Here is a 27,166-nt window from a genome sequence, read left to right as displayed (position 1 = left end):
GTTAATTAACGATGAGAAGCTTTGAGCTGGAGAAGCACGTGCATGAATTATAGGTATTTTTTTAATAGAGAAAAGAGCTGAAGGTATGAATGAGGAAACACTAGATCCTTGAAGCAATATGTCTCACCTGAAGAGAATCAGAGTCAGCGAGCTGAACGCAGATCGAGCCAGCTGACTGCTGATGGCTGAAACACAGAAATGTTTGGAGGCGGGGGAACAGGGAGTGGCGAAGACATGAATCTCTGCAGCTTTGCGTGGATCAACAGGTGTGTCAGAGGATAGGATCCGAGTAGCAGCCAGAGGGGAGGATCCGAAGCTCACCGCCAGTTTAAACGGGGTCATCTGAATGATGTCAGACAGCGCATCCACCACCTGCGCACTTAGGAGCAGACCAGCCCAGATTGAAAGCCTTTAAAGAAAAACTTTGGAAGCCGATTGGCTTTGGTGGAGGTGTGGTTCAAAGCTGATTGGCTGTGTCGCAGGTGGATGTAGGAGAGCAATTAGTTTCTTCGGTTGAACTTCCACCTAGGCTCCATAACAATGTCATCAATACATGTATATTACATGTAAAGTGTTTCCCACAGGATTTTAGGAGACTGTGGTGGGAGAGTCTCTGACCCTCAGGGGTTTTTATGTGTGCACATTTTTAAGTGTGGTGTATCCCACTTAAAGGGGAACCCCAGTTTTTTCACATTAGGCCCTTGGTTTTACGTTATTCAATCATGTTCTACTCACCCATATGAGTTTTGTGCCATTTGGAGCCGTTCTGAAGATATTCTGTTAGGTTATATCCAAGTAAGGTCTTCCTATGGGCAACAAGTTGAAGGCACAAACTAAACTGTTCATAATTTATTGTTTATGGTACGCCAGCATTCAGAACATGGAGGCCAATCACTGTCACCCCAGACATCCGCTGTTATATTTTTTATATTTAAAAACAAAGCGGCGTGTGTGACGTCATCCGTGTATGAAGTCCTGTCATATGACTGCTCACTGCTTTCCTCACATGCCTGGAAGATGTCTAGTGCTGCTACCACAGACGATCTCGCTCTCCAAATGGAATTGAACGATTCAGATTAGCTAGAATGAATAGAAGGGGTAGAGCTTAGCCGCCTGTGGCCCGGGCTCCTGTTATGACTCCAGTGCCCATGCGCGGATAAAGTGCATTTTTGAGGGCACTTTTTTTTTTTTACTTTTTCTTTTTTCCCTTGTGGTTCACTAAGGAGCCTACAAATCATTATATTAGAGAGGAAGACTTGATTAGGTGACTGTTGCTGTGTGAATAAAATGCCGTTTTTTAAGATGAAATATTTCCAATTCAGTTATTTATTTTAGACCAAATAAAATTTTACATCCTGCTCGCTCCCACTCTACATTCAGGAAGCTGAGGGTTAACATGCTGTGGCTCTGACTGAAGTGTTGAGAGGGATTTCTGCAGAAGCAGGAGAACGGGGTAGGAACGGGGGAGGCGCCCTACCGCAGTACCTGCCGCTGGAGGACAAGAGTAGGAACGATACTTGCTTTCACAGAAGAGTCTCCAAAATCCGTTGGTGACACCAGAAAAGTCACTAGATTGGTCGCTGGTTGCTTTTTTGAAAAAGAGTCGCTGGAGGGGTCTGAAAAGTCGCTAAATATAGTCCGAACTGGGTAGCCGGGCTGGCATTTTTATAAAGGAGGGTGGGATGCGCGCTTCGAAAAAATATAACTGCCGCTTAGAGTAGAACCGCCACTGACCGTCTATGAGCGTGGCACGCATTCTTCCTGTCGCTTGATTACGGCTATAAACAATTTGTCTCTGTATGGCGGGTTACGGACGTTATCAATGTACAGCTGTGGAATGGTCTGATATACTGACAGATATTTTTGTTGTTGTTGCTTTCTCTCTCTGTATCTATATAAGACTGTGGCAGGCTTAAACAAGACTGTGGTGGGCTTAAACGAGAATGTAGCAGGCCCAAACAAGACTGTGGCAGGCCCAAACGAGACTGTGGCAGCCTTAAACAAGACTGTGGCAGGCCCAAACGAGACTGTAGCAGGCTTAAACGAGACTGTGGCAGGCCCAAACGAGACTGTGGCATGCTTAAACGAGACTGTGGCAGGCTTAAATGAGACTGTAGCAGGCTTAAACAAGACTGTGGCAGGCCCAAACGAGACTGTGGCAGGCTTAAACGAGACTGTGGCAGGCTTAAACGAGACTGTGGCAGGCCCAAACGAGACTGTGGCAGGCTTAAACGAGACTGTGGCAGGACCAAACGAGACTGTGGCAGGCTTGAATGTGACTCTGACAGGCTTAAACGAGACTTTGGCAGGCCCAAACGAGACTGTGGCAGGCTTAAACGAGACTGTGGCAGGCCCAAACGAGACTGTGGCAGGCTTAAACGAGACTGTGGCAGGCCCAAACGAGACTGTGGCAGGCCCAAACGAGACTGTGGCAGGCCCAAACGAGACTGTGGCAGGCCCAAACGAGACTGTGGCAGGCCCAAACGAGACTGTGGCAGGCTTAAACGAGACTGTGGCAGGCCCAAACGAGACTGTGGCAGGCTTAAACGAGACTGTGGCAGGACCAAACGAGACTGTGGCAGGACCAAACGAGACTGTGGCAGGCCCAAACGAGACTGTGGCAGGCCCAAACGAGACTGTGGCAGGCCCAAACGAGACTGTGGCAGGCCCAAACGAGACTGTGGCAGGCCCAAACGAGACTGTGGCAGGCTTAAACGAGACTGTGGCAGGCCCAAACGAGACTGTGGCAGGCTTAAACGAGACTGTGGCAGGACCAAACGAGACTGTGGCAGGACCAAACGAGACTGTGGCAGGACCAAACGAGACTGTGGCAGGCCCAAACGAGACTGTGGCAGGCCCAAACGAGACTGTGGCAGGCCCAAACGAGACTGTGGCAGGCTTAAACGAGACTGTGGCAGGACCAAACGAGACTGTGGCAGGACCAAACGAGACTGTGGCAGGACCAAACGAGACTGTGGCAGGCCCAAACGAGACTGTGGCAGGCCCAAACGAGACTGTGGCAGGACCAAACGAGACTGTGGCAGGACCAAACGAGACTGTGGCAGGCCCAAACGAGACTGTGGCAGGACCAAACGAGACTGTGGCAGGACCAAACAAGACTGTGGCAGGCCCAAACGAGTCTTGTTCATTAATGGGAAACAATGCATGTACATAATCAATAATGGACTTTTGGCACATATGAATTATGCTCCATTAACACATTAATTTTATTGTGATGGATTGCTATATGTTATATTACATGATTTATAGACTTTATTGACTTTATAATTACTAGGCAATGTGATGGACCTATTTATTTTTATTAGAAGTTAAATTAATCCACTTATGCTATGAAACAGCAAGTGTGTGTCGAAATGATGAATTTATCTTTATTTTAAAAGTTTTAAGTCCCCCCTGATCATCATTGTTGTTCGATAATGTAGAGGACATATTGTTTAAATTGCAACCGGTCTAACAAGGGAGTACCAATATGGCGGCTGGTGGCTTCATTTCAACCCCATTCTACCAATGGGCAATTAGCAATGCAGTGAATAAATAGAGATCAGTGGTTGTGGGTGGTTCAGTGTTAGAGTAGATGCTCCATGTGCCGAGGCTATAGTCCCTGATCCGATTGTCTTGGGTTTGTTTCCTGTTTTTGCTTCATTAGCTGCATGTCCTTCCTGCTCTCTTCACCCTCATACCTGTCAGATTCAAGGTCGGCTAAATATGGGGGCCAGAGGGGCCAACGCCCCCTCAGAACTGGTCTGCTGGAAGACAGAACTTTCTCATCTCTCTGTCCATTCTGTGCTGTGAGCTCAGCAGAACCCTCAGCTTCCATTAATGCTGCAGTTTATTTGTGGGGATCAGAATAAGAGTTTCATAGATCATTTTAGTTCATCTCAGCAGTGATGGTAGAGAAACGCTAAAATCTCCTCTGCAGCTCCCAGTTTGAAATGGTTTCTGTGGTCCAGACTGACTGTGCTCCATCTCAGCTCACTGGCTGAACTCCTCCTCCCTCCACAGTTCATCTCATCTAGGATGAGCTTCATCTTCAGGTTAATAAAATGAAGGATCTCAGAACAAAGCTGAAAGAATCATTCTGGTCAGAGATCTACATAAAAGCTCCCAGTGAAGCCAGTTCCTTCTAACTGGGAGCCTCATTAATCCCAGTTTGGATCAATAATATACAGAAACTAGTCAGAGAGCAAATAGGCTGTTGTGACTGAGCATCTGGTCCTCTGTCTGTGGTTGACCTCCATGAACATTTTCATCTTCAATAGGACAGCCCCACCCTGTTGGTAGTGAACTGTTTCAGTGATGAGGAAATGTCTCCACAGACTGAGGAAGATAAGCAAAACCCAGTGTGGAGAAAGAGCCGGAGCTGGACCGCTGACAACCAGTCAGAACAGCTGTGCAGCAGGTAAGACTGAACATCTCCCATTAACAGCTTCCTTCAATCATCTCTGTTGAACTCTGACAACAGATCAGTGATTACAGGATAGATATTTATATTTACCACATGGAATCATTCAAATAATATCTTGTTTCAGTCAGAAACTAAAACTCCTCACTAAAACTAAGAAAGTGGAGAACATCAGCTCAGTTCTAAAGTCCTTCTACTGGCTCCCATAGCTCAGAGAATAGACTTTAAAATACCTCTGTTAGTGTATAAATTACGGAATGAATTAGCAGAGTGGTTCAGGTTGTAGAAGTAGCCCAGTTACATTACAGACTTGTTATCAGTGGATCAACAGCCAGACCCCTCAGGTCTACTGGATCAGAACCAGAACTCCTTAACTCCATAATTTTAGCAAACTCCCCAAATCTGTAAAAGTACGGGAACCCTCAACTTCTTTAAATCACCATTAAAATACCTTTTTCCTCAGAGTTCTCTTAGACTGAGCTATCTAACCTGTTAAATGGATCATCAGGTTTTTGAGTTTCTGCTGGGTTCCCCCCTGTGACCCTGCTGGGTTGTGAGAACACCTATTAAATACAGAAAATATATTACTTATTTAATGTGTTTCACTTAGAATTTAAGTACATGGGGGTGTTAATTATTGTTAAACAGTTTAAAGACACTAAGTTAAAGGTGAAGCAATGAAGCAACATTGAAAACACATCTAATAGGTATAAAACATTGAATGCTTCCTAATTGTTGATTCTGGCGAATCACAAAATTCCCTTTCAAATGAGGTTCGACTGACTTGCACTGTTGATGCAGATTATTATAAACAATTACTAGGATGCTTCTTATTTTAATGATCAGCATTATGCTATACCTGAGCTCAATGCAGCGGCTTGGTGGCTCCAAACAGTTCCTGCAGCTCTTACCAGTTCACAGCTGATTAGGGTAAAGGTACAGTGTGCAGGAACACGGGGACAAAAGGGCTTTAATAGTTTGAGCTTTTGTTTTCTGCAACTTTAAGGATTTCCTGGTTGGACGATGCAATGACCTCCTAGCTTAGATACCTTGGTATAAAACTATTAGTTTTCTGTTAATTATGAAGGTTTCCTTCGTAGAAATGAACAAACACAGCCCTCAGTGAGAATATTAGAAATAGTTTTATTCTTTGTTTGGCTGAAATGTTTCATCTCATTTCTTTGTTTCTTTATTCAGATGTTGATGGTCAATGTCAACGTGACCTTAAAGTATCTCTGAAGAAGAAGTTTGAATGTGTCTCTGAAGGCATTACTAAAGCTGGAAAGAGAACCTTTCTGGATGAGATCTACACAGAGCTCTACATCACAGAGGGAAAGACTAGAGAGGTCAATGATGAACATGAGGTCAGAAGGATTGAAGCATCATTCTGGGAACAAAACAGGCCAGGAAAACCAATCAGACCAGAAGACATCTTCAATCCACCTGGAGGAAGAAATCGGATCAGAACCGTGATGACGATGGGCGTGGCTGGCATCGGGAAAACAGTCTTAACACAGAAGTTCACGCTGGACTGGGCTGAAGGCAGAACCAACAAGAACATCCAGTTCATATTTCCATTCACCTTCAGAGAGCTGAATGTGCTGAAAGGGAAAAAGTTCAGCTTGGTGGAACTTGTTCATCACTTCTTCACTGAAACCAAAGGAATCTGCAGCTTTGATCACTTTCAGGTTCTGTTCATCTTGGATGGTCTGGATGAGAGTCGACTTCCTTTGGACTTCACCAACAAGGAGATCCTGACTGATGTTACAGAGTCCACCTCAGTGGATGTTCTGCTGACTAACCTCATCAGGGGAAAACTGCTTCCCTCTGCTCTCCTCTGGATAACCACAAGACCTGCAGCAGCCAATCAGATCCCTCCTGAGTGTGTTGACATGGGGACAAAGGTCAGAGGGTTCACCAACCCACAAAAGGAGGAATACTTCAAGAAGAGATTCAGAGATGAGGAGAAGGCCAGCAGGACCATCTCCCACATTAAAAAATTAAAAAGTCTCTTCATTATGTGTCACATTCCCGTCTTCTGCTGGATCACTGCTGATGTTCTGGAGGGTTTGTTGGAGACCAAAGATGGACGAGAGTTGCCAAAGACCCTGACTGGGATGTACATCTGCTTCCTAAAGCTTCAGATCGAACGGAAAATAATCAAGTATGATGGAGGACAGAAGACGGAGTCTCCATGGACTCAAGAGAACATCAAGATGGTTCAGTCTCTGGGAAAACTGGCATTTGAAGGACTGCTGGAAGGAAACCTGATCTTCTATCAGTCAGACCTGGAAAAGTGTGGCATCAACATCAAAGATGCTTCGTGGTTCTCAGGAGTGTTTACTGAGATCTTTAAAGAGGAGAGAGGGATGGACGACACCTCAGTCTACTGCTTTGTTCATCTGAGCTTCCAGGAGTTTCTGGCTGCAGTCTACCTGCTCCACTGCTTCACCAGCAGGAACACAGAGGTGGTGGAGAACTTCCTGGGAGAAAAATACAGAGAAACATCTCTGGAGGACTTCATGAAGAAAGTCATGGAGAAATCCCTCAGGAATAAAAATGGCCACCTGGACCTGTTTGCTCGCTTCCTTCATGGCCTCTCTGTGGAGTCCAACCAGAGCCTCTTAAGAGGCCTGCTGGGTGAGATGGAGAACAGTCCAGGAACCATCCAGAGATTGATCAGCAATCTGAAGAAGATTAACAATGGTAGATTCTCTGTTGTCCAAACGATTAACATCTTACTCTGTCGTCAGGAGATGGAGGGTGTCTTAGTTTACCGGGAGATCCAGGATTTCCTGAAATCAGGGAAGTATATCTCAGTGATCCAGTGCTCAGCTTTGGCCTACATGCTGCAGATGTCAGAGGAGGTTGTGGACGAGTTGGACCTGGAGAAGTACAACACATCAGAGAATGGACGTTGGAGACTGTTTCCAGCTTTGAGTAACTGCAGAAAGGCTCGGTGAGTCCAGATGTCTTCATGGCGTGATGCTGATTCTGCTCTATTGTCCTCCTGGTTCTTCTTCATGGTTCTAGTTGCTTCTGGAAGTTTCTACTCTTTAACCTCTTCCTTCATCCTCTGGACTATTTAAAGCATTCAAACATCTAAACATTCAGCTCCTTCAGGACAGCTCTGCTGGAGCTTTGCTGTTTAGAGATTTTGATCATTTTCAAAATATTCAACTTTGGATCAGTTTCCATCTTCCATTGAAATTAATATAAATCCTTCAGAATGTAGAAAATCTGTGTTTTCTCTAAAGATCCAATCAGCCAGAGACCCATCAGAATCTTTAACCATCTCTTCACTCATTGGGCTGTTAGCCCAGAATTGACCTTTTTAGTCTCTTTGAATGTTTTTATAAAATCACTATTTAACTTTGTTGGGAACTTGGACCATTCAGATCAATCCCTGCATTGCTGCTGTTGTTTGGTTGTTTGGATCCAGAATCTCCCTTTCTTCCTGTCACAGATTTCCCTCTGAGTTTGTAAATTAGAGCCAAAATATGTTGATGTGTGACTGGTTTCACAAAATGTAATTTCTGTAGGAGTCCTAGTTTCTGTCAGATCCTCCCAAAGCTCTGAGAACTCTTCTTCCAGAGTTTGGAACCATTTCCCTCATCAACACTTCATCTGCAGCCTTTGTTGAAGCTGGTAGATGTCGTCTATAAAGACATGTAGAGACATGAGCTTTAACCCTTTAGACATTCCAGCCTCTTCTAATTACTGGGAGAACTTTCACTGCATCCTGCCGGAATTTGGAATTTCTCAGTCACATTCTCACCAACATTGGGTTGGGATAAATATTGCTCCACAGGTTAATTATTTAGTAATTATTTATCATTTCTGGTCTTTTATTTTTAAACTGATGAAGGAACCTTATTTTTTTTTATTATTATTATTATTTTTTTTAACAGTGTCCTGTCTGGCAATGTGGCAATAAGAATAATTGTCTTGATGCCAAAAAGAGCCCAACAGATTTTACTATTACAAGTTGAGCAGTACGGCTATTGCCCTAATGTTCCGCTTGTTTAATGCATAAAAATTGCTTTATTATAATTATGCAGAGAGTTTTACAGATTATATGAATACTGCAATGTAAATAGAACAGAAGACAAAAAACAGAAGAAGAAAAAAAGAAAAAAAATGAAAGAAGGAGGAGATAGAATACATGATAAATTTTTTTCAGTCTGCTTCATAATCTGCAACGAGATGCAAAAAAAACAGCACAACCGAAAGACATGGTAGAGGACATACAATAAAGCAACACCCTGAAACTATCGCTGAAGTAGTATTATTTAATCTGACATCTACTCTGTGTTACCTGAAGACTAAACTAAAATCAACTTAAATTGATGCTGAGTTCATCCTTACTGTTCCAATTCATGAGGGTAGTTTTCTTTGCGATAAACAATGCAGTGATGCCATGCAAACTGATTTTTTACAACCCAGGCCCAGTGATAGGTCCTTACATACCTGTATCCAGAACCTCTGAACCGGCGTGCATAACCATAACTTGTCAATATAATTCTCAAGATGATTGCCTGTGCACTGTGGACAGATGTTAGATTGTGCAAAACCCATCTTGAATAATCTTTGACCTGTATAGTGCACTCTGTGGAGGATTTTGTATTGTATTAATTGTAAGTTGGGGTTTCTAGTCATGTTAAAAGTTCTTAGACATATCTGAGCCCAGATGTTTTGTTCAAAGCTGACTGATAAATCCTCCTCCCATTTAGTAATAGGAAGAGATATTGTATCATCCAGTTTAGTCAGTGTCCTGTATGATTTAGACAGTAGTTTGGGGGGTTTAACTTTAGGAACGCTGATATATTGGTTGTAATTTGTAAACCTCCATCAATATGCTTAAATTTATTTCTAATTATAGCTTTAATTTGCTCATATTCTAAGAATTTTTTTTGTTAATGCCATATTGCAAATTTAATCTAGCAAATGTGATAAACTCTGTACCTTCAAATAAATGATCCAGACATGTAATACCTTTATTCTTCCAGTATGGAAAGATTATCATATTATTGTTTTGTAGAATGTCAGGGTTATCCCAGATGGGTGTACGACTGCACGGGATAAGTGATGACTTTGTTATTTTTAGAAAATTCCCACCATGCTGTCAGGGAAGAGTTGATGTTAATATTTTTAAAACGTGTGCCGTTTGATATTAGATCTGAAATTAAGATATTACTGCATATTTCCTGTTCTGTGTCTATCCAGGGCTCATCTAAGGGATTCTGTTTCATCCATTTAGAGATGTATTGTAATCTATTTGCTAAGTAGTAGTGTTGGAAGTAATGTAAATCTAGTCCCCTCTGTCGTTAGTTTTCTGTAGTGTCTTTAAGCTGATACGAGGGGTGTTAGGTTCAAAATGTGGGTTCGTAAAAGAAGAACTGGGTTCACACAAAAAGGGATTCTCAACAACTTCTGCAGAAGGGGAAAGAGCTGCAACCCAACTTTCCAACACTCTCTCCCTCTGACCTTCTCTGCAGAGCGCTTTTATTAACAGAACATAACAAATGGTTACAAAACAGAGTATAGTTCTGACAGAACAATTGATCAGGTCATAAGACAGGATGCTCCACTGACTGAATCACAAGAGAGAGTGGAGCATCTAATTTCTCCAATGTTTCATATGTACATACATTAATTTTATAATCATCATTGAATAAACCTAACAAGGAGGTTTATCCTTTCAAAGAAATTTAGACATGGAAGAATCTAGAGATTTAAACCAATCGGGTGAGGGTTTATTGCGATCATTGGAAATAGGTAGTTAATTCTGGGTAAGACCATTTTAATTTAGGCTACCCTACCTATAAGGGAGCTCGGAAGCGATTTCCATCTTTCTAGATCCTCTTCTATCTTTTTTAAAAGAGGGATGTGGTTGAGTTTTGGTAACTCAGCTAGTTTAGATGACACAGTAATTCCCAAATATTTGATATTTCCTGTTTGCAATTGTAGAATTGAGGGATTTTGTAGGGAGCAATTAATTGGTAGTACTATAGATTTAGACCAATTTATAGAGTACTCTGAGACATTTGAGAAAGATTCTAGTAATCTAATCACTTGAGAGAGGCAAGTGTTTGAGTGCTGAAGATAAAGTCATACATCATCTGCATAAACACTAATTTATGCCCTATTTTCATGCCTTTTATACCTTCAACCACATTAGTTTGTCTGATTGTAGCAGCTAGACGCTCAATGAAAATGGCAAAAAAAAATTAGGGGGAGAGCGGGCATCCCTGTCTGGTGCCCCTCTGAAGACAAAAGCTGGAATATGTTTGATTATTTGTCCTGACAGGCTGTTGGGAAGCTGTATAATATTTTAACAAATTTATTAAGGAATTGCAAAAGCCAAATTTATGTAGAGTAGCAAATAAAAATTTCCAGTTTACTCTATCAAATGCTTTTTCTGCCCTCTAAAGCCAATATGTAAGATTAAATATTTTTACTGGAACCTTATTTTAAAATTGTAGTTTATCTGACATTCAACTAATGATTAAATGACATGAAATGAGAACCAGAGACCAAATAATCAGGCAGCTACACTGCAATGCATTTAGTCTGCAGGATTGCAGATCAAATCAAAAAGAGTGAACCACTGACAGTCACCATCTAAAGGATTAATTGGCTGTTGCCATGAAGAAAAGTGGCCACATCTGTCATGATGGATCAATGGAGCAAGCCCAAGATGCAGAACACACACGGAGGAGGCAGGGAAAAAGTTCAAATGTTTATTAAAAGTTCTGAAACACGAGAGAATAAACAAGTTCTGAGAATGTTTCACTGAAGTCTTGACTGGGACTGGAGACTGTTGGTTAGCAGAGTTCATGAGAAGCTAAGCGTCTAGCTTCAGGCTTAGCATGGCAGACCTTGATCTGAGCTTCCAGCTCATTGCAGAGAACAACAGGGAATATCCACATAGGATTCTTCAGGCTGATTCCACATAGGAACCTTCAGGTAAACTCCACATAGAAGTCCTGAGGTTAAATCCACATAGGAATCTTCAGGTTGGCTCACCAGGGCAGCTTAGCAGGTTAGGCTCATCTAGAGCTTCAGGCTAGAGACAGGTTTCCAGTGAGGCAGCTCATCCAGAGCTTCAGACTAACGACAGGTCTCCTGTGAGGTAGTGATGGGCTATCTGAAGCCAGGCTTCGAGGCTTGTACCGAGTAATAAGGGGGCGTGTCAATGAAGCCCCGCTTCGAGGCCTGTGTTGTCTTGTTGAAAACCACGTGACTGGCAACAAACGAGGCCTCGCATTGCATTGGTCACGTGACTGCTTCATTTTGCGTGTCGGTTTTCAAAATAAAAGCGCGATGAATCCTGTTGCTCCGTGGGTTGTAGTAGGTGGTTTGGTATCAGCAGAACAGTTTTCATCAGCAGTGGTTTAAATGGAGCCGTCAAAAAAGAGAAAAACCTCTCATATGTGGGAGTATTATGAGATGACAGATCACAATCACAACCTGAAACAGTGAAAAAAGTCCTATTCCTAAATAAAAACAATTAAACCTAAAATCCAGAAATTTCTATATTTTCTTTTGTTTAATCAGGAGATGCATCAGAATCACACATCAAAACCAAAACCATCAAAACCTAAGCCATTAGAAGAGGCAAACTCTATGTGTAACTTAATATTAAGAATCAGAACTGGAACTCTTAGGAAGAGATGATTTTAAACAAATTCTGTCTTTAAGGAATCAAGTTTCAAGCTCAAAGTACACAGAGTCTGCAGCAACAGTCACTCAGTTCTCAATACATTAAAGTAACACATATCTTCATTGTCTAATAAGTCCATGACATAAAAGAAAACCACTGATGGTCAAGGATTAGATTGGCTACAAATCATTTTAATCATTAAAACATGACAATTAAATAGGATTCTCCTCTTACTAAACATGAGTTTGATGAAAACTTTGTGACAATATTGCATTTCCTAATATTTGGAAGTATGATCCAACTGAGTAACAAGGCTGTTACAGTTTCACCAGCAGATGTCACTAGTGAGTGATGAATGAAGCATCGAGTAATGAACTTTTTTCAACACTTTGCGTAGGAAAGCTTCATTGCTTCATGAGGCTTCACTTGCCCATCACTACTGTGAGGCACAGACAAAGGAGAGATTAGAATCTGATCGCACACTAGAGACAACTAAGATTCTATCAGTAACAGAGGTTCAGGTAGCTAACCAAACTAAGATCAACACTGTGGCGTGGAAGCAAGGTCTGGCAGGGGTTTATAAAGGGAAGGTCTCCTAATGAGTAGATGGAAATCAGGTGTGCTGGAAGACTCCAGCCCTAGGAGACCCACGGCGCACTCTGCTGGAGACAGGGGGTAATCTCTAGATCCCAACAGTAACTCCAGTCCTAAAAGAAAATAACAAGAGACAGAAGAGGATCCTCGGCGCCCTCTGGTGGGCAAGTCTGAGGATCCCAACAACATCTGCTGAATTTGAAGTTCAAGTTGTAATTTCATTAACAAATTGTTTAATGTAATAACAGCAGATATGCATACATGGATGTACAAAAAAAACTCCACATAATCCCCAGCAATTTACTTTTTAGCTGACAAACCTCATTTTAGTGACATAAAAAACCTTAAACAACTAGTAGCCAGAAGTGCCAAACTCTGAACATCAGCAATTCTCCATCCCTGTGATCAAACAATATCTCAGCAAACATTAAATGGGACTGACAAGCTAAAACTGTAATAAGCCACAGCAATTAATTGAAACAACTTGGTTTTCAACATTAAATGTTGGTTCTACCTGTCCCAGACACTTGTTCTGTATTTTTCTCTGATTTTGACATTAGATAACTTTAAATTAATTTCAGATGATTATAGAAGCAAACGCTGACAGTGAATGCTGCAGGATAAATAAAATCCACCAGTAAAACAAACATCAGATCTGTTCTCATCACTTTGATCTGTTATGAATTAGTGCAGCCTGCAGTTCTACTTCTCTGATTGGCTGCCTGGATTTAAATTAGTTGGATAGGAATCATTTGAAAAGTCATGCTTAGTGTGAGAATATGGAGTGCCAGAAAGTGCTAAAAAACTGCTTAGGACATTGAATACTGCCTGACCTAAAAAGCTACATTTAATGACCAGAAAGAGCATAAATTTTTTCTTTTTTTGTTTAGTGACACCTCTTAAAGACATGCCTGAATTACACCGGTCTGACTTTTAAAAATGTGGGGGTTTTTTCGTGGGTTTTCAACCAAATGCCTGGTAACAGGGCCCTTTTAGCTTACCTTGTGTAGTGTATTGATCATGTAGTGGGAAAAAGTACTCGACTATTCATCCTAATTAAATAAACGGAGATCAATGGATTTCACTCAGTCGGCACATTTATTCATATCTTTGCAAAAAGAGAACAGTCATCATACAGCCCTTAAGGTAATCAGCTCTGTTCTGATCTGGGCAGCATTCGTTCCTCCTTACTTACCATAATGGAAAGTAGTCAGAGTCAAACAAATTACAGACACTTTGGTTAAACAGTAGCATGTTATGAATAAACCTTCAAAAAGAATCTGATTTGTTATGGGAAGAAGCTACGTCTGGTCTATAAACACCATTCTGTAGAGAATTGTGTGGCCTTCAAGGTGAAACAGACTGAGTGAAAACTTTTATAGTGAGTAAATAGGATAAATTAATATATAGTAGAAGAGAAATCTAAATTTTCCAACAACATGGCCGAGTTGGAGAAGGACACCAGTGGCTTTGGAGGGAAATGGTGGCCGTGTGTTGGATTGGTGTTGGTTAAGCGGTGCCCTGCCATCCAGCCTCACCTCAGCAAGTTCCCCTGTTCTCTGCTTTGGAGAGAGAGGTCCTCCATCATCTGCACTCAGGGGCCTGTTGCTGGTACCTGTTGTGGAAGCAGCTCCATTTTCTTTGGGCCCTTTTTAAGGTGAGAGTTACCTCAGCACTGCTTCACTGGAAAACAGTTTAAAGCTTTGACAGAACTACTGCTAGTTTTCCCGGTCAGACTTTCAGACTGGTCAGGAACTAAAACCAGGAAGATTTTCTCCTCCACTGGAGCTTAAGTCTTCCAGCGCTACCTGCTGGGATTATTTCCTGCTACATTCATCCTCCCAGTTTAGATGTTCTTCATCCTCATCATCACATCCTTCCCTCTTCCAGCCCTACAGGAGAAGCTTGTTAGAAACCATCACAGGTTTGACATCAGTAACCTTGGCTGAGTTAAAGGAGGGAACAAGGCTTCACTCCCTGCTGATCTCACTGCTCTGTAGCTTCTCATCTCCAATGTTGGACATGTCTGTGGGGCTGTGGAGAGAGGAGAAGTTAGGAACTGATGATTATTAGCAACATCTGACCTGTAGAAGATGTGAAATCACAGGCCAGTTCAGGCTCTGTCTCCTCCATCAGGTTCATGTTTCATTTAGTGATTTCATCAAGTCTAAAGTCATGAAATGAGTGACTGGAGTCTGACCTGAGTCAGACCTCTGAGCAGTTCATTCATCTCCCTAGAATCACCAGTAGTGTGAGGAGCCATGATCCCAAAGAAGCTGAAGGTTAGAGAGAAAATGCTGCTTGGTTGATTTTTGATCCTGACCATCCAACATGCTGTGACTGTCAGGATATTAGCTTCATTGATTGAATCATTCCTTCCTCTTCCAATGAAAATAATGTTGATGTTGATCATCTTCTGTGGATCCAGATTGTTCCTGCAGCAGACAGCAGTCAGAGCTCAACATGAAGAAACAGGGAAGTTTGCTAACAGGCAGCTAAGATGGCTGCTGCTATAATCTTCAGTGTTGTTCTGTGAACATGAAGCCTGAGCTGTTTGAACCTGTTGCTCAGCTTTTCTCTTTGTCTCCATCTCTTTGGTCATGTTTTAGCTTGTGTCATCCAGATTGACTGATTTCATTAGAACTGACTTCATTTCTCCTCTAATCACAGACTTGGTGGCTGTTCTCTCTATAAGTTGGAATGTGAAGTTGTGGCCTCAGCTCTGAAGTCCAACCCTCATCTTACTGAAGTCGTAATAGAGAAGATCGGTGGACACTGTGAACGCTTTGAAGAGTCTGAAATTAACCCTGTGTGTGAGGTACTGAGGAGTTCTAAATGCAAAGTGAAGAAACTGAAGTGAGTTTTCTGTTTATTCAAACCAAACCATTCACCGATACTTTATTACTGATTTTAATTCAATTTATTCTAATATATTTTCTTTAAAACAGCTGTTGTCCAAATGTCAGAATAATATCTCTCAGACTTTTTACCTTGTAAATGAATTATTTTCCTGTTCCAGATGTTCTTAATATTGAACTTTATTTTGATGAAACTTTAAAATGGGTAAAATCAGTCGAATGATGTTAAGTAATGATGGAGATGTTTCAGTTTGATTTGGGAAAGATTAAGATGATGAGACAAGATAAGATGGCTTTATTAGTCATTTCTGATTCACATCTTTCCATCCAGAATGACATTTGGTTCCTCTAGAGTAGAACCAGAACCACAAACATGTTAGAATAACTAGAATAAAATAACATGATCTAAAAACTAATGTTTAGGAAGAAAAGACAAAGAAATGAAATCTTTGTCCTGAAGCTGCTGGTCTGTTGGACCGGGTCAGAGAGAACCCCTCCTCTTCAATCTGTCAGCTGTCAGAGTCACTTGGAGCCACAAATACTTAGTTACTGAACTTAAGCAGCTTTTTATTTCTGACTTATTTACTTCTTATTTACTTCACATCTGGACTTTCTACTCCTTCCTTTCTCCCAACCAGCTCATTTCTTCTCTCCATATTGATAACGACATGACCTGAGAGCTGCAACAAAACAGGGAAAATCAGGAAGAGAATCTGTCCAGTTGGAGCCCAGTTAGTTTGTAGAAAAACACTGATAGAGACATGGATGAAGACAGGAGGCTGGAGACATTGATGGATCAGATTGTGAGACGCAGACATTCCCCGTCCATTCCCCCTTTATTAGGGAGGAAATGTCCATGTTGATTCTGTTTGCAGCTTTAATGCTGTGTGTGGTAAATTACAAGAGACTTCTTATTCCACAGGAAGGTGGTTTATTTTATAACATGAACAGCATACAGCTTCACACGGACTTTTCTTCTTCTACTCTCTTTGTACTGCCCGCACTCTTCTTCTACGGTCAATAACCTTACCAACAAGTAACAGCGCTTCCTAGTGGGCATGTATGTATTACACTTAAACTCCACAGTTACTACACTGTGAATAGCAGAGCTCTAAAAGGATTCAGCTGCTGATGAAGGACTTCTGTTTACTTCAATCTATATCATCCTGTCTAAAAATAGAATCTAGAACCAAACTAGACCCATTTTTATGTTCTCTCTACCAACACAGGGAGAAAAGAAGCTAAATTAACCTGTTTTCTCAGCAGAAAAAAACTCTTTGAAGAATCAAGTTTTTAAAAGTTATTTTATTTTTTGAGGCAAAACCTTATTTTTGATTTGGTAGAAGCTGAACTTTTTTTCCTTTGTCTTCAGTAAATGAGTTCAATCAGTTTTTCCTTACAGTTATCTGTACTTTTACTTCAGTGAAGAAGGTGAAAACTTTGGACACCTCTGGATCCAGAGAGTTTTGTTCCCGTAGTTTCTAGCGACTCCTCTGGGCTTTATCTCCATCTCAGTATGGCATCAGCTGCGTACTGGTGTTATACAATATTTAGTGACCCTGGCCAAAGAGAGAATGTGTTCAGTGATGCTCTACGATTGAGCCAGCACAGTGTCCATTAAAACATTCTGCTGGAATGTTTTAATGGAAAGTTTTAATCTGCACCCTGTTCAATTCAGCTAAAATATTTTGTTTTTTATTCAGATTGTGGGACTGCAGTTTGTCAAAGACCAGCTGGACTTCTCTGTTCTCAGCTCTGAAGTCTAATCCATCCCATCTGACAGAACTGAACCTGCTAAGAACCAACCTGGACTCTGGATTGAAGGAGCTCAGTGGGTTTCTCCAGTCTCCCCTCTGCAAACTACAGACATTGAGGTCAGATATAGTCTTTTTGTTTATTCTAATAACATTACAGTGCAAATCTTAGTATAAAGGTAAATCAGTGAGCTAGTCAAGGATCAATAGGCTTTACTTAGAGCAGTGTGCTTGTGCTCTTACAAGGTAGAAAGTTCCTGGTTCAATCCCCACAGCCTCCACTCTGGGTTCCTGAGCAAAACCCTTAACCTCACACTGCTGTCCAGGCGCCACACAATGACAGCCCACTGCTCTCCAGGGAGATTGCTTAAATACAGAGTTAATTTCCCCATTGTGGGACTTTAAAGAGATTTATTTTGGATGAAAAGATGCTGAATGAACACATGTGTAACAACTGGGAGGAAAGTATAAAATGGAGAATTATCAGCCAAACTGTTAAATCAGATGTTTTTTTTTATGCAGATGAATCATCAAATGCAGACAAATTTATTAAGTCACTGCCGCGATACTGTGATGATGATTTGGGTAAAATGCTGACTCAGCATCTGGTCTTTAACAAGGTTAATATTACAGATACAGTCACTGTCACAGGTTGAATAGATGTAATATAAACCTACACAGAAAGTATTATAGGTTTTTATTTGCATGAGAAATAGCTGGAAAAGTTGAGTTTGAACATATTAAAGGAAAATTTTGTTTTAAACCACTTCCTCATTGTATTCAGTATCTCAGTTGTGCAGTTTGTCTATTTTCCCCTTTTATTTATTATAACATTTTATTTATAAAAAACTTTCAGATCATCCTATGGATAACCATGGTACCGAATAAAATAATAAAAACACCAATAACAGCAAATCACTAGAACTTGCACTGACTTGGATTGACATAAAAGACAGAAATGAATGAAAGGATGAGGTTGTGTTTGGTGTCATATGTTCATGGTATTGATTTCTATTGAATGAGAATGGGAGCCAGTGGAGTTAATGAACAGCTGGGAGTTGGGTGATGGAATGATTCGGCCATTGTGGGCCCCAGGTGAACTTTAATCAGGGGCCCTCCACTAAGTCAGTGACTCTTTTTGAGTCATGATCCTAATTTTACATAAACTGCTGTCTATGAAAACTAAAAAGAGGCTCCAGAAAAAGACAAGACACAAAGCTGAAGCAGGTCAGACAGAAGAGGCTGCAGGACACAGAGAAATAAGCTCCTCCAAGAAGGTTCTGGGTTTGATTCCCAGCCCGGTGTCTTTCTGCATAGAGTTTGATGTTCTCCCTGAGCATGCGTGGTTTCTCTCCCCGTACTCCGGCTTCCTCCCACAGTCTAAAAACATGCCTGTTGGGTTAATTGACTTCTCTAAATCCTCCATAGGTGTGAGTGTGTGTGCGTTAATGGTTGTTTGTCCTGTTTGTCTCTGTGTTGCGACCTGGCGACCTGTCCAGGGTGGACCCCACCTCTCGCCCGTAGACAGATGGAGATAGGAACCAGCACCCTCGTGACCCCACTTGTAATTAAGGATGTTAGAAGACCGATGGATGAATGGATGAATCTCTTTCAAATGGTCAGATCCTAAAACCTCATTTGAGGATTTTATTCCTGATGAGAGATTTCCAAAACTTGAGATAAACATTGATTGAGCTGTAATCAAGTGCTTATGCATTCCCACTTATTGTTTTTTACTTTTTATTTTTCTGACTCTAACTAGTCCCGCAGTTCTCAACCGATTTCAACAATTTTGGTATTAAAACATTCAGCTTGTTCAGGAGAATCCTGCTATATCTTTTGGTAAAGATATTTTTTGTCGTTTTCGCGATATGCAGCTTTTTCTGCCTTTTTTATCCCATTGAAATGCATGTAGAATTCTTACATTTCAGCGAAATTCCACTAAAACTTCAGCTACTTTGCCCTTTAAGTACTTCAGCATACTTTCAGCTAGAAACACCATTCAACTTTTAAAATGTTTCCGTATCTTTCTGCTATTACTGTTTAACTCGGCTTTTTGCTAACTTTTACAGTTTTGCTTCAGTGAAGCTTCAAACTTTTAAAGTATTTTTAAAGATTTTCTAATTTATAATGGAAGTCTATCGACGGAATGTTCAACTGCTAGAGTGTGCCACTCTAGCGTTTTCAAACATTTCACTCATGCCAAACAGCTTCAACTCACTCGCTCATTTATTACTCTATCTAGAAAAAAATAACATCAAAACGTAGGGATTTTTGTCAGGATGCAAGGAATGTAACCCTTATTGGTGTGTGATTTACACTTTTCCGTCAATCTGGTCCAGAGCACGGAAAAGTCCACACTTCCTCAATAGAAATCCTATGGGAGCTCTCTGACAAATCAGAAATGAAAATTTAAAAAAACCAGACTTTTTCGTATCGCTCCCATTTGGGAACCCTTTTGACGTAGCATCATGAGTCTTGTGGAAGTTGTTCCTCATATTGAAGGAAGTGTGTCGATATCTTTTATCGTTTAGCCAGGAAAAAGGTTTGTTCGGGGGTAACAAATCTGTCCAAACCCCCAAATCAAGATTTTTACAATTATACACTTTTTTACATCCTCACCACGCCTAGACCAAATATTGTAGAAATAGGAAAGTAAGACCAGTTGTAGTCCAAAGATTGCTAATGCTCACGGGGAAAGAATTTTTTGAATAGCTTATACGGTTTTGCCTTCAGCACTCGTGTGTTCGGAGGGGTTTTTTAGCAGCTGAAAGGTCAGTGAGTCTTAGGTGCTGCATGGAAATCAATAAGAGGAGCAGGTGGGACAAACCATTTTGTTTGTCTTTCGGTTAGGGTTGTGAAAGACCTAGAGACATGAAAGTTACCCCATTCTGAGACAAAGGATAGATGTCGCTTAGACTAAAATAATTTTTTAGATACCATTTACGGTTTGCCTTCAGCACTCATCTGTTTGGAGGGGGTTTTTAGCAGCTGAAAACTCAGTGAAGCCGAGGTGCTGCAGCTAATCCAATAAGAGGATCTGGTGGGACAAACCATTTTATTTCTCCTTCCCATTAAGCTCGTGAATGAGCTAGAGCCATGAAAGTTACCCCAGTCTGAGACAAAGGATAGATGTCGCTTAGATTACAAGAATTTTTTAGATACCATTTACGGTTTGCCTTCAGCACTCATGTGTTTGGAGGGGGTTTTTAGCAGCTGAAAACTTAGTGAAGCTGTGGTGCTGCAGCTAATCCAATGAGAGGATCTGGTTGAACAAACCATTTTATTTCTCCTTCCCATTAACGTTGTGAATGAGCTAGAGCCATGAAAGTTACCCCAGTCTGAGACAAAGGATAGCTGTCGCTTAGACTGAAAGAATTTTTTAGATACCATTTACGGTTTTCCTTCAGCACTCATCTGTTCGGAGGGGGTTTTTAGCAGCTGAAAACTCATTGAAGCTGAGGTGCTGCAGCTAATCCAATGAGACAATCAGGTGTGACAAACCATTTTATTTCTCCTTCCCATTAAGGTTGTGAATGAGCTAGAGCCATGAAAGCTACCCCAGTCTGAGACAAAGGATAGCTGTCGCTTAGACTGAAAGAATTATTTAGATACCATTTACAGTTTGTCTTCAGCGCTCGTTTCTTCTGAGGTGATTTTCCCATTCAAAAAAGCCTGAGAAGAAAGGAACGAAAGTGCAGCGCATGTCTCTCTCTCTCACTGACAGGCTCGTTAAGCGTCGTCAAGGTAACCAAGCTTCAAAGGGTTTTTACCTCTGCCACTTTATACAGCACATATTAATCTAATGGAGGGAGAAAACACTGAATTAACATTTGGAAATGGATACTATGGCTGCGTCTCAATTCGCAGGCTGCGTACTTGGGAGGACGCATTTTGAGGCCGGTGACGTCACAACGCTGCGCGGAGGCCGTCCCATTTGGCAAAAATTCTGAGGACGCTTAAAATACAGCCTCAAAATGCGTCCTCCTTTTCCCCGAATTCTGAGGATGCATCGCTACCGTCCTTAGTGGCCTCGCCTCCCACTAGATTTCCTGAGGTGCTTTGCGCGTTTCTTCTTTGTTTTTTGTTTTAGTAGTTGAAGAAGAAGAAGAAAGTCAGATTTTATTCAAGTTACTGACAACGGAAAGCAGCAGCAGCGCCGGCAGTAGTGCGGAGAACACCTTTAAATGTAAGTAGTTTGTTTTTGTTTTTTTTAAATGAACATCTATGAAAATACATAATGGTAAACGGAGCCACCGGAATGTGTAGGAGCAGCTAAAGCTAAAGCTTAGAGCTAACCTGTTGATACGTGATGTTCATCTACATTAAAAGCCTTCATACAAATGTCACTATTTTTTATTTAACCTACATCTTACTGTACTGATAGCCATATCCCTCACTAATCGGATCTATTTATTCTCATACAGTTTATTACAAAGGATTAGAACTGTCCAAGCTTAATGCAGCTGAAGAAATAACATTAGTCCAGCTGTACTGGGCTGTCAATACTGCAATCGTTTTGTTTTAATACTCAATAATGTATATTTAATTTACAGTACAGTATAATAAGGTTTAAAGTATAATTTGCTTGAAGAACAATACGGGCGTAATTATACAGAACAGTCATTTTGCCTGTTGACATAACAGAAATATGCTTTACATGTCATTTTGTTCCAGGGAGCAGACAGAGGAGTGGATAAAATGACCACCTTATCATCGGGGCCAAAGATACTGCTGCAGTCAGATGGAGGGAAGAGTTGAGGCAGAATTCCATCTACATGTTGCATTTCTATGTAAAAGTCACACAAGTTAAAAGAAGTCCTGTTCAAACACCAACGTACAAATATAATCTTTTGATCACAACAAATGATGCTCAGATGACACTTTTTGTAAATCTCATATTTGTGATAGAAGTGATCCTTGTGTGGGACAACTTAAAAAAAATACAAAGTATGTTCAGGTTTGGATAATGTTATGAAACACACATACATATATAAATATATATATATATATATATATACATATATATATATATATATATATATATATATATATATATATATATATATATATATATATATATATATATATATATATATATATATATATATATATATATATTTATATATATATATATATATATATATATATATATATGTGTGTGTGTGTGTGTGTGTGTGTGTGTTTTTGTAGGGAAGTTACATCTTACATTTATTATATTCATGTTAATTTACACTTTGAGTACGCTTAAAAAAGTAATCTCCAGGTTACCATTCCAAAGTCTTTTTCTGTAGAATTTCATCAATCCATCCAAATAATGAAACATTCCTTTTTTCTAGCATCTGTTGATACAAATGCCACCTACTTATGCCACCTGGCCCTGGTTTGTCCTCATGGATGAGGTATTAGGACAGAGGCCCTCTGTTGCCCATAATTGCCTCCATTCCTGAGGACACACCAGGGCCAGGTGCTGCAGAGGCTTGGCAGCATCGGGGTGACGATGAGGAAGAGAATGAGGGTGGAGGGAAAGGAGGAAGAGAAGAAGGAGTGACGAGTTGGTGGATTTAATCAGGGAGGATATCAGATGGCAGAGGGAGGCGGGAAAGGATGGACAGATTATTTCATTTATTGGAGAGGATGGTGGACAGTTGTTATTATTTTTTGGGTGTTTTTTTTAACAAGTTGAGGTTCTGTGTTGCTGTTATTGTTAAATTAAATTATTAAATTGTTTATAAAAGTTATTGTTGTCGGTGTGTTCTTAGTCTTTTAACCTTTTTACATTATCTGTTTCATCACTTCTTTATAATTTAAGTAAACTTCTCAGTGACATCATTTTATTTTTAGAGAAGCAAGTATTTAACAATAAACTATTAAAAACATTTTTACCTATTGACATTAGATTTTAAAATTAACTACTACAACTATTTACTGTCATGATGGGTTTTAGTTTCTTAGCCCACATGCAGAACACAACGGAGGCTGGGTAAAAGTTAATTTTTTTGTTGTTTCTTTCCGTATTTCTCGAGCTGTCGGATTTTGTTTCGCGCTGTGTTTGGGGTAAACGTGATGACGTCGTGTCGCAACCAGGAAGTGCTCCAAAGGCTAGACAGTCCCATTTACCAACGGCTGAGGATCCTCCGGAGCATCCTACCAAGGCTGGGTCCTCTGGAGGCTAGGCAGGCTGCGTCCTCGGAAGTACGCAGCCTGCAAATTGAGACGCAGCTTATATGACTACTGGCCATGACCCTTCCCTTCACATGCAACCCTGATAGAATTTCAAAATAAGACTCCGGGGACCCTAAAAAAATAAAAGCCCCTACATTAAACTCATATTTTTTTCCCAGCATATGGCTCAACATTATGACACAAACTCAACCACTTTTTTAAAAGTAGACTCTAGGGGTTTTTCAAAACACACCCCACAGCAAATTTCTAAATAAAAGCCTCCCATTGCCACTTCATCTACTGCCCAATAACAGGGGAAAAGAGTGATTTAACGATTGGAAAGTCTTTAAGTATCACTGCTGGGTCTTACCCTTTTCTCAACACACATCCCCTCTAGACTTTCAAAATAAGACTCCAGTGACCCTACAAAATAAAAGCCTCGATATTATACTCATGTATTCATTGATGCAAATGGCTTACCATTATGACCTAAACTCTACTAGCTTGTTTCTATTAGACTCTAGGGACCTTTTCAAAACATACCCCAGAGCAAATTTCACAATAAAACACTGCCATTTATGCTCTAATACAGCATGTATTCACCCAATAACATGGAAAACCAGTGATTTCAAATTTAGAAATGGATTCTATATCACTGCTGGGCATGACCCTTCCCTTGACACACATCCATGATAGACTTTCGAAATAAGACTAAAGGGACTCTACAAAATAAAAGCCTCTTCCTTACATACACTCATTTATTGTGCCAAATGGCTCGTAGCTATGACCCAAACTTAACCAGTTTCTTCAAATTACACTAACAAGGCCTGTTGACCACACACCTCAGTGCATATTTCTTAATCAGGTTCTAAGATTTACACTGTAATAAAGAATCTGCTAACCTCGTAACATGCAGCCTAAGCCTGCCAACGGTGCTGTCATCACCACAGCGGCTCGTAACATGTAGGTTATTTATTTATTTATTTTTTTGATAAATTCAGCTCCTTAAGTGGTTTTAGCTCTCTTTCTATAAGCTTCTCCCTCTGTCCTTCCTCTGCTTCTCATGGTCAGTTTTGCAGATCAGTTTGTAGATTTTCAATCCTCTAAGGATGACCCTGTTTTTGCTGATCAACGACACATTTTAAATCATTTCAAATTGTTTTGCCAAGTCTTGACATTTCCTCATATGATTTCAAAATTTTTATACTAATTCTACTAACTCCCCAACATACGGAGTGACTACTGGTATGGGTTTGGGTTCTGCTGGAGTCCTGTTTGGGTTTCTGTCTGCTTTGAGGAAAGCCCAGTTAGGAGAACCACATTGCTCTACGGTCCATCTAGTGTGTGATTACTCCATCTCTATGCTGAAGTCAGCAGGTCTTTATTGGAGCAGCAGTATGTTGGCAATAATATCAATGAGAGCTCTTTAATTGGTTCTGTTGGACTGTTCTACCTGCATCCTGTTGGATCAGCTCACATCTTTCTATTTTTATCCAGGTTGGTTGGCTGCGGTTTGTCACAGATCAGCTGTGATTCTTTGGTCTCAGCTCTGAAGTTAAACCCCTCACATCTGGAAAACCTGGACCTGAGTTGGAACAACCTGAAGGAGTCAGATGTTCAGCAGCTGTGGGATCTTGTAGAGAGTCCAGACTACAAACTGCAGTGTCTGTAAGTAGATGGTTGGAGTGAGTCCAGCTGCTCCACAGCCGCTCTGAACAGGACTGAAGTCCCTGCTGCTCCTAATCCTGGATGTGCTGCATCACTGACTGACAGCTGATGGAGAGAGAGAGGCTGGAAACACTCATTGATCTCCTCTGTTCATCCTTTTTCTCTCTGCAGGGATATGTGGGCATGTTCTTACTAGAGGAGAGAAGCTGATCTGTGTCCTGATGATCCACAGAGCTTGAAGCTGCAGCAGTCTGAGTTTAAAGAGACTCTGACTGGATCCTGATGATGAAATCTGAGTTTGTAGATTTTTTTAGCGAGCAGTTTAGTGGTGAGTCTGTTCAGGATTGTTGTGTTGAAGGCAGAACTGTAATAATCCACAAAGAGCATCCAGACGTAGCTCTTCTGCTGCTCCAGGAGGTTTAGTGCAGAGTGGAGAGTGGAGAGCTATAGTGATGGCGTCCTTTGTGGATCCGTTCACATCCAAAGAAGAAGGAAGATAACATCACAATTTCCAGAACAAACATTTTACCAACATAAATCATGTAGGAGGAGCATCAAATTCACTGGACCAATTGAGAGAATCCAAATCCCCTTCATATGATCATGGTAATTGCAAGATGATGCTAATTGCAAGTAAAAAAATGTTTAATCTTAGAGTAGAGCCCTAGCGCACTCTACTGAACACTTGCCACTGCTAATATCTAATTTTGAAATTTAAATAAAGTGCCTTTCTTTGAGAACATGGATTTGACTTGATTAATTTTTGTTTTAAGGCATATTACCATCAACTATTCTCTACACCCATCAATTTCTGATAAATATTATGATTATGAAGCATGAGGGCTTGTGTACTGCATTTGGTTTATAAAGGTTCTTCTTTTTGTTAGTTACCCTTTGGAAACTCTGTGCCCCATGTTGACACTCCCAAAAATAATATTCTGGCTACGCCCCTGACACCAGGATAAAGTTAATTTAACTTTATATAAAACATAACAGTTGCTAAAATGTAATAATATTTTTATAAAGAGCAACCACCTTTAATAAGTAAGTAGAACATTCGGACAATCCCATTGGCTGAGAAGCTGGCAGTGGGCGTGGCTAGTGCTGCAGCGGCTGATATTGGGTTTAATTGGGACTGTTTAGAGTTCAAGATAATTAGTTTCTATATTATAAGTGAGGTACAGATGGTGAGATTTGCTTTTATGGGACTTTAATATAAATGGAGAAGCACAACCTTAGGAAGAAAAATACATTTCTAACAACTTTAACAACTTAAACATTAAGTTCTCTGGTCTACAGTGTAATATTAATGTACTGATAAGAGTTGGCCACCAGGAGGCGACATTGTTCTATTCAAGTGTGTGTGGCAGAGACAGAGTTTGAAAACAGCCCCCAGCTCTAAACATGCTTAGAGGAAGATAAAAATGAAAGATATTCATCCAGCTGAAGCTGTCAGGCAATGTTTATGAGAACTGCTCAGCATTTAGTCCGAGCTTTGAGCTCTATCTGTTTGAAATAGGGCCAGACGATGGTGCCAACTGCAGATAGAAAGTATTACTAACAGTAGCAGGCCTGGATGTTAGCAGTTCTGAAGTAGGAATTCTAGGATAAGAGACCAAATCGTCATCGGAGAGAAAGATAAAAGATAAAGGATGCAGCTGTTAAATGAAGGAGACCAAAACAGCAATGGAAAGCACCAAAATGCATTTATTTATCACACCTTTATTGATTCTGGAAGTTAAGACAGAAAACGACCAGAACAACAAGGCCACATTAAATACTATCTCTAACTACCTGTTTATACATATAGACATAAAGCACTCTGTCCTATTGAAGTAGCACAATCAAATTCGTAAAGCGAAAAACAGACATTCAAGGTCATGAAACATTAACTAGTCACTTTTCTTCTTCACCATCCCTTTTAGTATAATGGCAGTAAGTCTTTTACCTGCAAACTTAAAGAAAGGCCATCCCACATTTGGACATGTGTCTTCCATTGGTAACATGTCAAAATCACTTTATGCCATCCTTTATTTGC

The 27,166-nt window shown here is 40.6% G+C and overlaps 1 protein-coding gene and 1 long non-coding RNA gene across 2 annotated transcripts in view; both read left to right on the top strand.

The window, feature by feature from the left end:
- The window catches only part of LOC119772653 (NLR family CARD domain-containing protein 3-like), a 29,896-nt gene extending 4,337 nt beyond the window's left edge, over positions 1–25,559 (top strand). Inside the window, exons 5-9 of the mRNA XM_038269172.1 lie at positions 1,901–3,167; positions 5,621–7,382; positions 15,354–15,539; positions 17,245–17,415; positions 24,958–25,559. Of these exons, the coding sequence (XP_038125100.1) occupies positions 1,901–3,167; positions 5,621–7,382; positions 15,354–15,539; positions 17,245–17,415; positions 24,958–25,132 (3,561 nt within the window). The 3' untranslated portion in view covers positions 25,133–25,559. The remainder of the gene's footprint in view (positions 1–1,900; positions 3,168–5,620; positions 7,383–15,353; positions 15,540–17,244; positions 17,416–24,957) is intronic.
- Positions 21,426–22,162, top strand: LOC119772647. The gene is made up of 2 exons (XR_005279289.1): positions 21,426–21,484; positions 21,973–22,162. It is a non-coding gene; the product is annotated as an uncharacterized LOC119772647 (long non-coding RNA).
- Positions 25,560–27,166: the final 1,607 nt, after the last annotated feature.

This window comes from Cyprinodon tularosa, unplaced genomic scaffold (assembly GCF_016077235.1).
Source record: "Cyprinodon tularosa strain WSP-4 unplaced genomic scaffold, ASM1607723v1 ctg1191, whole genome shotgun sequence".
Lineage (NCBI taxonomy): Eukaryota > Metazoa > Chordata > Actinopteri > Cyprinodontiformes > Cyprinodontidae > Cyprinodon > Cyprinodon tularosa.
This window is presented reverse-complemented; position numbering and strand designations above follow the sequence as displayed.